At 35.4% G+C, this 18,164-nt stretch overlaps 1 protein-coding gene across 2 annotated transcripts in view; it reads left to right on the top strand.

Annotated features, from left to right (window-relative positions):
* Positions 1 to 18,164, top strand: part of cdkal1 (CDK5 regulatory subunit associated protein 1-like 1) — a 195,799-nt gene that overhangs the window by 56,539 nt on the left and 121,096 nt on the right. For both annotated transcript variants that reach the window (XM_032558700.1, XM_032558699.1), the window contains 3 exons: positions 386 to 482; positions 3,912 to 3,960; positions 10,371 to 10,491. In XM_032558700.1, the coding sequence (XP_032414591.1) occupies positions 386 to 482; positions 3,912 to 3,960; positions 10,371 to 10,491 (267 nt within the window). The remainder of the gene's footprint in view (positions 1 to 385; positions 483 to 3,911; positions 3,961 to 10,370; positions 10,492 to 18,164) is intronic.

The raw sequence follows: 18,164 nt of genomic DNA on the forward strand, positions 1-18,164 counted from the left end.
GAGTTCAGAGATTCAGCAGATTTAACATTTGCAATTCATATGTGAAACAAACAGTTGCACACAGTTTGGAGGTGGATTTAATTTGGTGCTGGATGCAGAAAGTCTGTTGGATCACTAAAGCTTTTGATTATGGTGTGTGGGTTCATATGTATCTACATTTGAGCTCCATGAACCTGCAGTATTTTGTTCACTGACTTAGGAATATTTTTTAATCTTCATTAAAAACTGCTGTTGGAACATGTTAACTTCTGACATATCGACTCAGTTACTATCAAGAGTTGTTTGGACAGTCATTGCTATTAAAATATTTCTCACAGTAGCAGACTTGTGAAACCAAACTATTGACTAGTGTTAATCTCTAAAACTCTTATATTTGTTTGTGCAGGAAAGCCCAGGAGCAGCAGAAGAAAGTGGTCGTTGCAGGTTGTGTTCCTCAGGCTCAGCCCCGGATGGACTACCTTAAAGGTCTTAGCATTATTGGGGTATGTGTTCATGCACTCAATTTGTGTTCTTTGACTTTTGCTGTGTTTTATCCAAAGTAAAAATGGCAACTTAGATTGAGAATTGGCATTACAATCAACTTAAACATATTATAGCTGCTAGTTGAATTTACAAAGACTTTTTTTTTTTATCACTGCAGTCACAATTACATTTATGAGCAGAAAAATGTTGGATTATAAGTTTGTAAATAAAGGTGCACTACTATGTAAAATTGACTTTTTTGACCTTTATATGTTATAATGTTATTCCCTCATGAAAAATCTACCTGGAGTTTCCTTGATTCTTTCATGCATGTTTGAGAAATTCTTTAATCTCCCGTGGCAACCATCCAGCTGTTCAAAACACGTGGGTGGATCTAGCACCGCCTCAGTTTCCGGGCTTCCACCTCACAGAGCAGCCTTCCCTGGCGACTCCATCGCTCAGCTCCTTTAGACAAGCCAGCAGCAATTAGCAAACCCTGGCATCTGCCGAGTTCCTCATACGAGCTGCTTCTCAGTGCAACGTTATTAAAGGGCTAATGGAGCAGTGCTGTTGATAACTTCCTGAAGGCGGACTTCCAATAAGAGCAGGAGATTTTAAAGAGACATGCCCAATTTCAAGGTGTTAAATTACAAAGTAAATTTTCTTTTAAGACAGTTGAAGGTAACATAGTAACTTGATTGTGCTATAAAATGGCACTGTATGTAATCAGAGATCTGTAACAACATTTTTGATATCTGGTTTTTATAAAGCTCTTATTTATACAAATTTTCAGTGATTCAGTTTAATCTAGTTAATTTTTAGAGTTGAAATTAAGAAACTGAACTAAGGGAGCACAGCATAGCTTACATGAGCGTTTGTGCACCGTTATAGTATTCATATAGTCTGCTCATTCACTCATCATTTTTCTTATTGTGTTTAGCAAAACTTAAAAAAAATTGATTTAGTAATGAAAACTTTTAACTCGAGACCCGCTATAGCCTAAATGTTTCACTGTACTACACAAAAAAGGCTGTATTAGAATTGGTTTACTAATAATTTTTTATATTTAAATACTAGCTTAGATAATTATCCATTCAAGAAAATTTCACTCAGTATAGTCATTGCAGTTCTTTTCTACAGTTAATGGGCTTTTATCTACAAAAGATTTTAAGACGCAGCAAACAACTGGGTAATTCACCTTTGTAACTCAACTTGTTGTCATGAGTCAGTTAGCTTTATGGACTGATACAGGCAAACATTCACATGCCCATTCTCCTATTGTGTTTGCAGGGATCTGCCAGGATTAGGCTTTCATCCACATTATTCTTTCACTTAATTCTGAACCTAAGATAAAAATCCCAGCTCTGAAACATCTGCTGAAATGATGGGATCCTTAACGTTATTATTTCCCAATGAAAACTTATAAACAATCTCTGAAACATGCTGTTTAAACATGCCATTTGGGAAAACATTGTATGTATGGACTTCCATTCAGAGCTGTTTAAAAAGTGTCATGTAGATTAGATTTTTTAAAAATGTTATTTTTTATAAACATGCCTACTCATGCCTGTACATTTAAAGATGCATTAATGCATGAACAGGCAACATAAAGAGGCATATGAGAGAAGATACACATGACTTATGTTTTTGTGGTGGCAACAATAAACTGCATAATGACAGTGGCAGTTGGTGGGTTATTCAAATGATATGCAAATGAGTTAAGAATTTGTCTATTGTGATTTCACTAACGGCTAGATAAGGGATCGGTTTAAAAAAAGATACTTCCTTCTAAATCTATTCTCTTTAATTGACCTTTGTGTCTCATCTGTTTTTTGTGTATACCTGTTTTTATGTCTGAATGAATGACAGTGCACCTTATATAAGGTACATAGGCAGTCACGCAAGCCTGCAGTGTTTCATCTATCTTAACTAGACCTGTCACATTCTGACTCTGACACACACCCACTTACGCAGCTTGCCACTACTTATTCAGTCTTTCCAAAGATTGAACATTTCTTGTTGTGTTGCTGAATATGATTTTTTTTAATTACCTTCCAATGATAATTTTATAAATCTTCAGGCTACTGCCAATAGGTGATAATAAATCTAGCCCTTCATTTTCTACATTCTGTTTGACTATAGTACACAGTGCCTTTATAAATGTATGTCATGTACAAAGTTGTGTGAAAGGTAAAGAATCCTATTTAACAAAAAGGACAGGCAAAATCTAAGCTATTTTTCCTTCCAGTATATTTATTTCAAGCCCTAATCTGACGGATTCCATTTCTTCTTAACATTCCTCAATTTTTGAGTTAAGGAGTATCCTATGAATATAAAGTAGGATTTGAAAACAGAGTTGAAACTGGAGGTCTGCATTAGTTTGCAAAGTGTAAGCATTACCAAACCTTTACTGTACAAAGGGACACCCGCTGCTGCTCTGAATGGATCCAGATTGCTTGGCTATTACAAGGAAATAGGTTTTATTTCAGTGTGTAACATGCATGCAACGGCTGCCTGCAAAGCACAGTGTGTGTCCATGTGAATGTATTTGGAAAAATACTCTGGGTAATGGACCTGTGGGCAGACAGAGCCAATGACAAGTCCACAAACCTCCAAGAGCAGAGGAGGAGAGTGACTTAGGGGAACGCTTGGGAGAATGAAAGGAGAAATTATGTCAAAGAAAATCATGCTATTTATTTTTTCACCTCTTTAGGTTCCTATGCATGTCTTTTTAACGACCTTTTGCTGTTCTCATTTTACTGCTCTTAATAACATAGTAGCGAGGCAAATTAATAAAATAAGTACTGCTCAGTGTGAACATTTATTTCTTCTTTAAAAAAATTAGTTGAGCTTTCCAACAGTCTGATTAAATTTAAGCTGTGGCCAAGTGTATGCTTATTATCTTTGCATGAATTAGAGGGGTCTTAAGCTGCTAGAACTGCAGGATTGTTCTGTCTACTTAGGAGACGAAAAGGAGGATGACTTTTACTTACTTATGAAATGATTGTGTTTGAGAGATTCTTTGGTATCTTATTTGAAAGACCTTTTTAATTACCTATATGTTACTTTATGCTCCCAATTATTCTTTTTTGTTTAAACTTATATTTCATTGACTTTTGTTTCACATTGTTAAAACTCTGCTGCAGTTTCATTGCATTGGTCAATACAAACCAAACATGCTGCTCTGCCTATGTACATACACACTAATTGGCATTTAGAAAATCCATATTGCTTAATCCTAACTGGAAGAAACTTGTTGTGATTGTATCGTTCTGCACTTGTTTGCCTATCTGCTTATTGCATGCTGCCTTAGAGTGGATTTACATATCCACCTTAAATAAACCTGGATAAGTGTATGTGTGTTTGTGTGTTGTCAGTATCCTGTGTTTGACTGTGTGGGCTTGTTTTGTCTATATCAATAAATGTATTCCCTGATGTCTGTGCTGCAGGTCCAACAGATTGATCGAGTGGTGGAAGTAGTGGACGAGGCTGTTAAAGGTATTTTTTAGCAAAAAGACACACAAGCTAAACACATTTATGGGATTGTGTAAGCTCAGGAAATTAATGAATATGCAACAGTCTGTAAGAAACTGGAATTTAAAATTACACCTTCACCTATCAAAATGACTTGGACATTTTTTTTCTTACATTTTTCTTTCACATTTCAGCCATGCACTTCAATATATTTTATTTGGATTTAGTGTGATAAATCCCAATAAACTCTTCTAGAGTTTGTTGAGTGCAAACTCTAGAAGAGGTACAGAGATTGACAGAGATTTGGACAATTAGTCGACAACCAAGTGTTGGTTGTCCTCAAACTGACCTTCATGCAGGAGTGGCAAGAAAAAAGCTGTTGTTGTAGCCATAAGTTGTTCCAGTTGTAGTGTGGCAAAAGCTGTAAAATGGAAGAAGCTGCTTTGGTCAGATAAGACAAAAAGTAAACCACATAGAAAGCACAATGTCGGATGGGAAACTACCACTGAACACACAGTGAAACATGGATGTGGATGCATCATGCTAAAAAGATATTCTTCTGCAGGAACAAAAGAACTGATCAGTTTTGATGGGAGGCTAGGTGGAACTAAACATAGGACAATCCTGGAAAAAAACCTTGTTGGATGCTGCAAAAGATATTTAGGCTGAAGCAGAACTAAACATACAATCATTGCTGCAAGGTGATGGTTCAGATCAGATGTCCTCATCCTTGGTCCTCAGAGTGTTCATATTATTGGTGTTTCCCTGGTGCTGCACACATGGCTTAAATGAATGAGTGATTAACAGGGTTCTGCAACAATTCGAGGCATGCTAAGGAGATAATGTAAACAAATGAATCAGTGTGTTTCAGTGGAGTAACATTTAAAACATGAAGGACAGTGTGCCCTGAGGACCCACAAGATTTGAGACTGCTAGTTTAGATCAAAGCATATTTGGACCATTGCAAGTCATTACCTAAAGCAGTTGGGACACTATGTCCACAGTTGAAAACTAGTGGAAAAATTCAACAAAATATGAAAAGGTTAGAGCCGTATGAATACTTTTTACAAGACACTGCATATCTATTTCCAATAAAGAAGACTGCGCAACAGAGCATTAGGGCAGAAAGTGATTTAAGTGACTATCTCATGAATTAAGAAGAGTGCCCTAATTATTACTCTGCATTATTTTAACATCTTTCATACTATTTAAATCATTAGTGTTTTATCATGAGATCATTTTTAGTTTTTTAAGCAAATGCATATCAGCATTCTTAAATTTTGAAGATTAATGATGGGGAAATGTGTTTGTAATTAATATTGGTCTAGCTGACTGAGGTGCTTGTTAAAAATATCTGTTTCTTGTGTTAAGCTTATTGACAGGCTCACATGTCACTGATTAGGTCATCCATTTAAACTGTTAGTGAACCACTGCACTTAACAGTTTAATGAAGGTCAGAGAGTTTCCAGTGAGGGAGTCCAGTCAAGCTGTCATACACCCCCAGCTGTTTTTCTAATAAAGAACAGATTGAGTTTGAGCTGCTTGTGTAAGTCTATCAGTGTGCACTGCAGGCTTCATTTTAATGAAGGACAGCTGAACTAAGGCTTGATTTTTTAAATGTGCCATCACCTTTAAATTGCCTGCTTATAGTTATTGCGTATGTGAGGATGCATATTTGATGCTTTCCCCCCTTCCTTCTTTCTGATTAAGGGTTTTTCCGATTTAACCCTTCCCTTCTATTTACCATTTGCACCCTCTTCCAAGCATTTTTTGATCCTGTTTTTTTTTTCTGTCACATTTTACCTTCTCTCTTTCTCCTCCCACCATCACCTCCTCCACAGAAACCAATTTCCCCAGTATCATTACAGTCCTTTATGACCTCGTATAAACTGAGAGCTGTTTTCTTGTCTCGGAGGCCTGGGCATAAACCCTTTAAGATGGGGGATTTGCCTTTCGTAATGGCTACTAAAATACTAACGTCAATGAACTGGTAATAGTTGCATGTCTTTTCTGAGCCAGAATTGCTTGCAGGTCTGTTTTCCTCATGACAGAAGTACACACTATGCTTTTATGAACTTTAGGCAGTGAAACTGTCCATTCTGTTCAGAAAAAAAGTTCAGTGCACATCATTTCTTTATGCCTGTGAAAGTGCCTTGCAATACCTCAGTTGGGTTTAATTAGTATGTATTGACATAATTTATACAGTTGCAGAAATTACAATTACCGCTGCTCAGTCTTGTGTTGCTAACCATTTTACAGCATTAATAGTTTGGTGGGTGTTAGAGGGCTTTCATTGTTCCAAGTTTGCTTACACAGATAGATTTTTTAACTGTGCCAGATGCTAATTTACTCTTTAACTGTGGACACAGCTGTGACTACCCTTAGTTTTTTTTGTTTTTTTTTTTACCCCAGTGGCACGTACATAAAAATGAAACATTGACAACTGTAGGATTTACTTCTCTAAAATGTAAAATGGCTGGATTTCCTGTTTTTATTTTTTTGCTGTGCACAGCCGATAAATATGGAAGTTCTGTTTAGGAAGAAGAAAACACTTTAAATAAGCAGTAAAATGTTTTAAGAGGCTTACACCAAAGTTGGGCAAAATAATTTTAATTGTGCTGTTACAAATACAAAATTAAACATTGTTCATTTGTTTTGGAGATTAGTCCTTCATCAACATCTCTGTTTTGTGACCAGAAACTGCAAAGCTTTATTAATAAAATTGTTGGAATAGAAAGAAGTAGGAAAGCTTAGACAGCTTAATGTATGAGGAAAGGTAAAATGCTGCCCACATAACCTTTTGATGTTGGTTCACCATTATAAGCACATTGTTTGCAAATGTCAGTGCCGAAGAAAATAAAGTACATATGATAAGGAAAAGGAAATTAAGATGTTCTATAAGAAGACAAGCAAATATATTCACATTTGTAGAAAGTGATCAGAAGAAATGTAGAGGAGTTTTTTAATGCTCTGTGAGCCTCTCTAAAAAACGACCCGATGAACCTGTGTGGAGTTTGTACCTGTCAAGCTTCAAAGCTTTTAAGCTTTGCTGATGTTTAAGCTCTTTTCAAGCACTTTGCATTAAGGAACATCGCAAGGCATAACTTGGTTCTACGTTCATGTTCACCATTGAGAAAACAAGTTCAAGGTGGCAGAATGAAAGTTTATCAAAACAAATATCTACATTAAAATTTTCCTAAAATAGAGGTACATACCAATGTAACAAGAATTAAATAAAGGTCAGAAGGCTGTACAATTTATAACAAAATCCAATGTGAAAGTCAAAGGCAACTTAAAAGATTTTGATTTAAACATTTGAAATTATAAAAATGTAATGGGACACTGTTATTTGGCATTGTTTGTTTCAACTATAAAAAAAATTATGCATTGCTCATCTTCTACTAGTACGGATAACATAACTATTAGGAGATGTTATTTGTAATTACTCGTGATAAAGTTTGAAATGGATGTGAATTATGCACTAGTGCAAAAATGTTTTTTTTTTTCTGTAGACAGGTCTTTCTTAATTTGCAACATTAAAAATAACTTGCATGCAGGATGTTGCATACAGTTGTACATGGCTAAGTTGCAGAACCAGCCAAACTTTGACAAAAAGTGTGACTTTTAGTTTGTAAAATGCGGTACATAAATAGAAAAATTACGGTAATTAAAAAAAAAAAAACATTAAACAGATTTCTTTTCCAGTTGGAGAGATGTCACTGTACAAATGCTTAGATTGGGAAAATATGAGAAAAATTTTTTCTCCCTCCTCATTTACTTCAGTTCCCAACTGTCCCCTTCCCCCTTAAGTCCTACTCACTGATTTTCAATCGAAGGAGTGAGCACAACAGGACCAACCACTTAAGACATCACACACAGGTCGACAGGTCATCCTTTCAGAAATCTGCCTCTGTTCGTCCATCCATCCATCCTGCTGTCTTGTTCATCTTTCATATATTTATATCATATTCTATTCATTCACCTGTATACCCTTCTCCTTCATTTTCTCTGTAATATTTTAATGGGCCCTTATGGGTGCACAGAAAGATTTATGTTGGTTTGTATTTATGATCAGGAGAAAGGAACAAGGGCAGATTGGAAAAGGTGCACAAGAGGAATGGGGAAGAGCACAATCAATATCAAGAAAATGTGACACAATGATGTGTCTTCCTCTGTGTGGTGATGTCACAACAGTTGGCCTCTCTAAGCTTTGTAATTGAAATGATAAATGGGGAAGCTTTCTTTCTTTTGTTCAGCAACTCATGATGGCTATTTTATTTGTTGCCCCTCATTTATGCACGCCCCGGCTCTCAAATTGAATTAGGCTTTGGAAATATTCCTGGAGTGATTCCCTGCTGGTATTGAGATTATTTCTCGAGTCTCGGCCTGTGATCACATTCACAAATTCTGTTCATTTTCGGGGGTTTTATTTTTATAATTGGAGAAACATCTGCAACATCCACTACCAAGGTAATTTAGGTAATTGCTTTCTCCTGATATATACCAACTAATTATACATTTGGGCAGTTTATTTATGGTGCATTTTGAAGCAAATTGAAATAATTTTTTCCCCTTATTTTTACCATTAAATATCACTTAAAAGCAGTAAGACCCTTAGCGTCTTTTTATAAGGAGAGGTTTGCTCATATGTTCAGCTTTTAATTGGTTAGCAATAAAAAATAGACTAGTTACCATTGTATATGAACATACAACAGTTTTGTGTCCTTGTCTCATCCTTACACGTAGACTCAGAGATCTTGAAGAAAGGACGGCCAAATGTGCTCAAAGTCTCAGCTGTTTTCCACTGGGGAACGTTACTCATTTCCTTGCTTGTTCTGGGATATTACGAGCAGTCACGCCTCACTGATTGGCTCTTTGTCCTCCACTGGGGCAGATTGTCATTTTTATCTACCAATTGATAACTGCGCTTCCCAGCCTGATCCCTCCCTCCCTGGAGACTCATGTAGAGCGGATGAAAACAGGAAGACAATTCCATCCCTCAGTGCCTCCATTTTGCACACCTACAGCTGGTACCCTGTTAGATGGTAGAGTAAGGAGGCTTCATTATTTTATTTACACTCATCAAAATATGGACATTGGTGAATTTTCAATTATGTTTGTAACTTTGCAATAGCCCCCAAAATTATACATCATATTGTAGAAGCAGTTTGTACCTAATATAAAATCTGAATGGAGTAGAAACCTGTAATTGAACCGATTCATTAATTCATGTGTACCCTTCATTGTCTGCAGTTGTAATAGCTTGAAAATAATTATAGGAATTAATTTATGCAAATTGGTGCCCTACTTACCACAATGTATGTTATGTCTCATGTCCCAAATGCATCGTCTTTCAAGTCAAGTCAAATACTTTCCAAAGCAAAAACATTTCTTTGAATTTAGTTTGGTGCTCAAAGCACACAGAAAAACTTAATGATCTACATCTCCCTAGGTGAGATGTAGATATCAGGGTGAGATATTAGGAGGGTGAGACTGTCTTTACCTTGAATCAGATTGGAAGAATAGAACATTATGAGTTGTTACATTGCCGTAGACCAATAATTTTTCATAAAGTAGTAGTTATTTTACTTCCTGTAACCAAAATCAAGACAACACAAACTGTCAAACAGAAATATCCAGCACAAGTAAGCTGAAAGCACAGAAGATTGAAATATTCATGTTTTGTATCCTGACCCTGGGTAAAAACACATGACATAAAGGCTACTCAAGACAAAAGAAATAAGATTTAGAAAACTAAAAATGCTGGCACGTGTATTCGTTCTCTGGAATTAACCAACATTGTCACTCTGCTGTGCACAGACATATTTGGAGCCTAATATGTGGGATATTACGAGCAATTATTGCATTGTTTATGGAATTGATCAAAATTGTAAGTTATGACATTGACCAACTTTCATTCTCATACACCCATTTCACAATATTTGTGTTTGTGGGATTTTGAGATTATGATGTGTTTCAGGTTTAAAGATTTTCAGGCTTTATAGTATAATGTTATCTAAGACAGCTTTCAGTTTCATTAAAGATGTAACAAACATCTTTCAAAATGCTCCTCTTTTTGTTTATGGCATATATTCATGCCAAAGCCAAGGACTACTTCACCATAGAAGCTAAGGGATTGCTGCAGGACATATGGTTGTAGTGTGTAGTAATAATCATGATTGCTTATACTGCATGTTTGAGCGTCTATGAAGACAGATTACAGCTAGTGTGAGCCTTCATTTCTGAAGTGTGACTGATGTATTTTTCTGATCTTGAACAACCTTCATTTGTACATGTTCTGATAGTAATTGCACTGCAAAATAATTTTGTCCAAATAATTGAATGATGATCTTTTTTTATGTTTAGTTGCCTTTACCTGATATGCTAAGACTCTTAGCATAAAAAATGTTTGATTTGTCATCATGTGTCACCAGGTCACTCTGTTCGCTTGCTGGGTCAGAAGAAAGATGGTGGAAGGAGACTTGGAGGTGCGAGATTGGACTTGCCGAAGATTAGAAAGAACCCTCTGATTGAAATCATCTCCATTAACACTGGGTAGGACTCAGAGTTGCAAACAGACAACACAGCTCATAAAATATTCAGCTTTATCTGAATTCTGCTCCAGTGCCTCCCTGCTGTTACAGTTCACTGTGTGTGTGTGTGTGTTTGGGTGCTCTCCGGCTTTATTTGTTCAGCCACACAGCTCCTCCGGGGTGTTTGTTGTGCCTCTAATTTTATCCATTTACAGGCTTTGCTTTGGATTTGTGTAGTATGTGGCTATACATATCTACATATAATCCTATTTCTTAAATGCAAATGAACTTTAATAGACAGAAAACAAGTGCAGGACCTTTTTTCCTGTAATGGGAGCAGAGGGATATGCTGGCTCAGTTGCACTTATTTTTAGAGCTGGAATATCTTATATTATTTATTACAGTTTTTGTTGCTGTATATGTCAAATGCATATCTATTGAATTTCTAATACTTTACCATAAAATAATAAATTGTTGAAATATTAAAAAGACATTACTTTTCACACGCGATTTAGTGATCCATGGAGGTTTTATAATTTACATAGATATACAGTATTTTCTAATTTTCTCAATTCAAGAACAAAGAGGGAGACATTCTTGTTTTTAGATGTTAGCATGAACAAATGCTGACACATTTTTACAGGTTAATTTCACTGCGCTTACACAAACATGTTTTTCTGTAATCTATGTGGTCTACACACAGTGGCCTTGTTAAAAACGGTTATATCAGACCAATCCCACGATGCTGGACTTCTACTGATGGTAACCCATCAGTTGCCTGTCATATAGGTGACCCTTTACCAAAACGAAGGAAATGTTTTACAGATATATTACTTGTGTTCTTTTAGGAAAGAGAGGATTTTTTTTAAATATGCGTTTTTACCTAAATGACACACATTCCCAGCATTTTTGCAGGATCCCAGTAAAACCCAGAGTTTAAACCCAGAATCCCAGAGTTGTAATATTTTTTTCTTTCCTTTCCAAGAAGCCTTAGACTACGGTACTTTTTTTCCTCTGTTTGATAGTTCGATAATTTCTCAGGAATTTCTACTAATGCCCTTGAACCCTCTTAGCTTATTACAGTAGCATTTAACAGAGAGAGCAACCTGCAAAGAGAAATGTGGGCTTTTCTTTAGGGCATGACCCATTATTTATTACACCTATATAACTAGAATTGGTGTTTTATGATTACTTTGGTCGTTATCATAATGCTGGAGATGCTTGACTTTGTAGCAATAAATCTAATCAATGTACATCTTTATGCTTGTTATTGGGGGACCTTTGCGTGCTTAAATATTTATTACCAGTCATTATAAGGAAAAGATTAAACTCCCACATTATATGTTGTAAGTGCAACATATTAAAAAACAGTTTTTATGAATCTGTACTTTAGAACCTTTTTGGGAACCAATCCAATGTCTAAATGAGACATTGATACTTTAGTTGCCCTCCGTCTTTTCTCCTGTTTTGTGCACATTTACTGTGTGAAGCAAGCATTGCCTAAAATGAGCCAATTTTATTCAGTCAGCTGTTTGTGCATAAATATGACTTAGTTTAGCAGGGTTTCTTGATTAGATGGGTACATCAGCTATTAGCAACTTAATGTCTTAGTATAGTGCCAGCTGTTGTTAGCTGACTTTGCCAGCTTGGGAAATTTTAACACCATATAACCCATTTCTAGTGCAAAATTTCTCATGTGGGGATCTCTGTTAATGTAAGACAGCTGCTCAGGTCAGGAAGCTTAAAAAGGGGCAATTTTCTTCAAAAATGCATTTTAAATTAGTAGTCTGCAGCAATTGCCTATTTTTTCAGTTTTTTTTTATTTTAAGTCTTTATTTTGAAAAAAAAAATGCATTTAATGCTTTTATGAAGATTTATTTCTTTGCTTTATACTTTTATAATTAATCAACACTGAAACTATATCAAACATTTTTGTAAATAAATATGTGCAATATCTTAGGTCATTGTTTGTGAAAACTTTTGAGCTATGTCGAGCATCTAAGGCAGAACATTTTGAAACATGTAGAACAATGTACTCGCGTGCTGCAGACGCATACACACATATAATTTGTTGTGTGTATTGTGGTGACCTCTACTGCTTGCATGTTTACACTGTGCTTTAAACACAGTAGATACAAAATTTAGACACAGTAAATTACATTTGCTGTTGTCATGGTTAGAGGTTCTGAATTTAACAGAATTGTTTTTGTGTCTTATGCATTTATGGTTACGTCAATCTACAATTTTCGTGTCATAAGCCACTCACTTTGTATTCCAGCCTGCTTCCCACCTGGGTTTTTATATTTGTGACAATAATTTTTAATAGTTTTTTATTTTTAGCCCTCTAGTTAGATGTACCCCTACTCAGCAGTCTTACAGAGGCATTCAGGGTTAGACGCAGCAAGTCTGATGTGTATTACTAAATATCGTTGTAATTCAACCTCAGTCAAAGGTGACTTTTGTAATATCCATTGTGTTTTCTCAAGCATTGTCAGGTACACAAAATGTTTCCGACAAATATGCTGCAGCGTCTTTGCCAAAAACATTCCATTTGTATTATTTTTGTGTTCTCAAAGCGGGTTTACTCTGTCTTACTACCAGCTGTGTTCTACCTTTTAAGTTATTTTTGTACTGTCAGATTAGAGGTCATAATGATGGCATTTACTTTGTTTTAGGTTGGGATTCATTATTAAGTAATTAAAACTATCTACCTTTCAGTCGGCATAAGGTGATGTGAGATCTGTGCCTATGCTTATGTCCTCTTGAAAAATTGAAGACCTTCACTTCTAACATTCTTTCAACAGATTTCTCTCTGAACACCCCTGATTGTTTTCTGTTTTAACATTTATTTGATATGTCTGATGGTTTCACTTGAAGACGCATACAAACCTTTCAAGTGTTAGTTGAGATTCACGTTTCTTTTTCATAAGAGACTTGTCACAAACCTATAAAAGCTCCACTGCTACGCCCAAACTGTTCTGCTCTGGGTTCACAAAACATGTTTTCCTCAAAGATGGTTTCCTTTTCCATTTAAATTTTTCTTTAAAGAAAATGCCTTTTTATATCTTTATTTCAATCATGTTAAGTCCTCTTGACTCTTAACCCTGGAACTCATTTTTGGTCCTGTTTGTGCTGCAGAGATCTCTTGATATAATTTTCAATCTGAGCACTCTTACTTTGAATGTCTTTTTAAAACATCACAAACAACAAATTCAGGGTTTAAAAGACATCTTGAAATATGGATGCTGGATTTTTAAAAAAATTTTTTTTAAAGAGGGAGGTGATAGAGGAGACTTCAGATTCCCAAGTATGTGCTAATTATTATTGTGGAGCTAGGCATATGGTTAGCAGATCAAGCTTGTAATCGTTTTTTACTTTTTGTATTTATTTTTTTAATACCTCAAAGCACGAGTTGTTAATCATTCTGTGCTGCCCTGTATCTCGGAGAATATATGCCGATGTCAGTCTTTTGTCAGACTCCATCCAGCAGGGGCTCTGTGTGCCCTCTTTTTTTTTTCCTAGAGTGTCCAACTGGCTGCAAAGAAAGCTCAATGTTTTTGCTCTTGACACTACAATGTCGCATGTGAAACAGTGGATTTACACACTTGATTGACAAGATAAATTAACTGTTGACTAAATTTCCCCAAAAATAGACCTTTAAATACTAAAAATGTAAGCTAAAGGCAGCTTTTTGTTCAGGGTATTTTGAAACTGGTGTCCCTAATTTGATGTGGTTTTCATGTCAGGAAATGAGGAAAAATGAGACAGAATGAGTTCTTTATGTGCCTTTTCTTTTGTAGAAAATCTGTTTTGATTGCATCTGCCCGAGATGGTGGTGACATCACTGGTTATATTTGTCAGCTGCTGAAACAGAGATACTTGTGTTGCAAATGGTATTCACATCTACAAAATTACTCATTCATCCAAACTCTCCCTGCGTCACAGAGAACTGTTGCGCTTGTGTCCTCTCTCTGATTTATTGCTAATTTGTCTTTGTATGAGCATGTGGAATCATTTAAGCTTTCTTGTACATGTTGTCTTGCTAAATGTCAAACTGATGTTTTCCTTTGGATTGGAGTTTATCTGCAGGAAGTTTCAGTCCTTAAATGTCTTTAATCTTAAATAATTTACATGAGATTAAAGGTGAACAAATTTAGGTTCAACAAAAAGATACTTGTGTAAAATTATGACTTGGATTAAGAAATTTCTTCAACCTTGTGTGTAGCTAGGTATTTGGAAGATTTCCTCTCTTCTATTGAATCTGACTAAGAAGGTTTGATGTACATATATACCATTAACTTTTTTTAATCACCGAACTGAGCAACATAACAGTAATTTAAAACCAAAAAGGATTACCTGGAAGTAGTTAATTTTATGTGCATTAAAGTTTGGAAAAATAATAGGAGTCTGCATATTTGTGGACATGGAGTTTTATTTTATAACCATTTTGATTCCTTAAGTACAGACATTTTGCTATAATAGAAATTAGGCCTGAAAACTCTAGGAAAAAATTATGTCCTCTTACAAAAAGGGCAAAAATAAATCCCTTCCTTAAAAAAAACTTTAACCAAATAAGAAATAAATAGTATACAAAACTGTATAGTCTTCTGAGTACACTTAAAAGGCTGATTGATGCCACATTGTAACCCAAGCCTGGTCAGGATTTTTTGCTCTTGTTGTTAGAAGACAGAAACTTTTCTTGGAGTTTTCAGGTTTATTGGCTATGATAGAAAAATGTCTGTGCCTAAGGAGTCATACTGGGTATAAAATAAAAACCTTTCACCACAGACTTTTATTCTTTTCCACAACTCTAGTGCACAGAAAACCTGAAAGTTAACTACTTCCAGTTAATCATTTTTGTTTTAAGTTGTTTTAAGCTGTTATGTTGCTGAGTCTACACATTAAAACGGTTTACTATAAATATATGCTATTAACTTTTAGTCAGACTCAAAATATTCAGTTTCTCAGTGTTCAGAGTTTATATTTAGTACTGTTACATCAGTTCATCTTTGTATGAACTAAAATAGTCAGAAGTTGACAAAATATTTAAATCAAGGTGAAAAGGAACCACCAGAGAACACAAAATACTTTTTTGTTACACTTCTAAAACCTTCAAATACTTTTCAGTGTAGACAGTGATTATCTGAAGATTAATTTTCTTGCACAAAACCCATTTCTCCTTTCAAATTACTCTGCACACTGTCTGTGTATGACAGATGAACCTTCTTTATTATCATATTCACTTTATTAGTGCAGATCCTCACAACACTATAGCATAGTATCTCACTTGGGACCAACCATGAAAATTTAATTTTGTGTTCAAATTGATTCACAATATTAGTTTCATTAGATTGCATATTAATTTCATTTGCACCTATTAAATCCAAATTAGATTGGCTTCTTTTTTTTACCAAGGTAATTTTAGCACCCATCAGAAAACACATTCAACTTAGTCCAGCTAGGCCTTCAATAGCCTCTGGCTTTGTAATAAAGGAACATCATCAGCCTTCTCTTGAGCTATTAGCTCAGTTATTAGAAAATCTCTTTATATCATACATACATTAACAAAAGCTTGAGTATAAAACTCAGTCCACAAAAACTATACAAGAATCAAACAGAACCTCATCTGAATTTGTACATTTTAGTAGTTTTATTAAATGTTTTAGTACATATATAAAAACAAATATTGCGTAATAGTCCAGTATTTTTTGCCAGTAATTTCAGAAATGAAACTGTAATTTTATAGATTCATTAAGAGTAAAATATTTCAATTTTTTGAAAACCCATAATTCAGTGTTTCAAAAAAAGCTGAATATCAAATTAGACCAATCAAAATCATATGTTTTAAGCACAAATGTCAGATTTCTGAAAAGTGTGTACAATTTTATTTATACTTATACTCAATACTTGCTTGCACATAGACACCATCAGCCTGTGGCAATGCTTAGGTTTAATGGAAGCCCAGATTGCTGTGATAGCTTCCTTCAGTTCAACTTAGTTTTGACAACAGCCTATAGATTTTTTGTAGGGTTCAGGTCAGAGGAGTTTTCTGGCCAATCAAGAACAAGAACACCATAATGGTTAAACCAGCTTTTGGTATCTTTGGCAGAGTCCTGCTGGAAAACAAAATCAACATCTCCATAAGGCTTATATGCAGAGGGAAGCATCAAATGCTGTAGAATGTACTGGTGGATGGCGGCATTGACTGTGGACTTCAAAAAACACAGTGGACCAACTTCAGCATGACACGGCACCCCAAAATGGAATTATATTCACACAATTTCTTACACTGATTGTGGAAACTTCTCACTGGACTTCTAGTATTATGTATTTTGTCCCTCATTGCTCTTCTTTGATACCCTGGGATCTTGATTTCCAAATAAAATGCAGAATTTATTTGATAGTCCAGTTTATTTTCTCCCTACCGCCTCTGACGTTGTCTCTGGTTCATGAGTGGCTGGGAATGCAACATTTGTTGTCCCTGGCTAGTATTCGAACCATCTTCTTCAGCAATGACCTTTTGTGGCTTACCGTCCTTGTGAAGGGTGTCGATGACTGTCTTCTAACTCAGAGAGAGACTGCTTAAAGGCTCATGAAACCTTTGCAGGTGTTTTGAGTTAATTGGCTGATTAGAGTGTGACACCATAAGCTTCCATTAATGACATTTTCTATAGTATTCTGATTTTCTGAGACACAGCATTTGGGGTTTTCATTATCCGTAAGCCATAATCATCAAAATTACAAGATAAAATGCTAATGTGTCACTGTTTAGGCTCTTGGATCGGAATATGGAGGATCAGTGTGGACCCAAACCAAATAATAAATGAGTTTTTTTTTTCTTTTTTAGCAATTATTTCTAAACAGCTTCCAATGATGACAGATCTATGAAATATTTAATTTTTTGATGGTTGTTAAACCTCAGAATAACAGATTTTTGCTTCCATGTGGGCACAAAAAAAATTGACTTTGGGTACAGAAATCTATGGCAAATGACTCTGCAGCAACTCTGTGGCTATATAGATCAGAGTGGAACTCGCAGTATGATACCAGTCATATATTTTCTTTATATCGTATTGTGATCCAATAATAAGAAAACTTCAGGGCACTAAAGTTGGAGTTCCTTACAGTGTACTTTTTCTGCAAAGATGTGCTCCTTTCTGGATCAAAGAAATTAACTACTCCGTCATGGGTTTGTTTTGAGGTCATGTTTTTATTTAATCTTTCTTCCCATGTCCACTGTTGGTACCGGACACTCATCAAAATCAACTTTGTAGAGCACATTGTTGGTGAATATTACTCTGCAACACTGAACGCTGGTACTCGACTTCAGCTGTCCTCTGTGAAAACAGAACAAAGCAAAAAACCTGCTCTGTAGGGAAACTAAGAGTCCAATTGCAAGACCTTGTAGAGGTTTGAGTTGAATAAGTGCAGACCTGTTTATTCATTGTATGACATTTCTCATGTCAGCAGAGCAATAAGAAAAAGTAGAAGCTGTCTCAGTCCAGAACATGGAGTATTTCATATTCTTCAGGGGGATTTAATGCATTTTTCATCCCTCAAAGTTTACTTGTAGTTTCTGGGTTACAAGTTGTTGTTTTTTTTCTATTTTAGAATTGAGTTAAAAGTTTCTATTTACTCTGATGTGCATCAAATATTTTCTTGCCCGAAAATACTCAATAATCACCCAGGCCCGTA

The sequence above is a fragment of the Xiphophorus hellerii genome, chromosome 3 (assembly GCF_003331165.1).
Source record: "Xiphophorus hellerii strain 12219 chromosome 3, Xiphophorus_hellerii-4.1, whole genome shotgun sequence".
Lineage (NCBI taxonomy): Eukaryota > Metazoa > Chordata > Actinopteri > Cyprinodontiformes > Poeciliidae > Xiphophorus > Xiphophorus hellerii.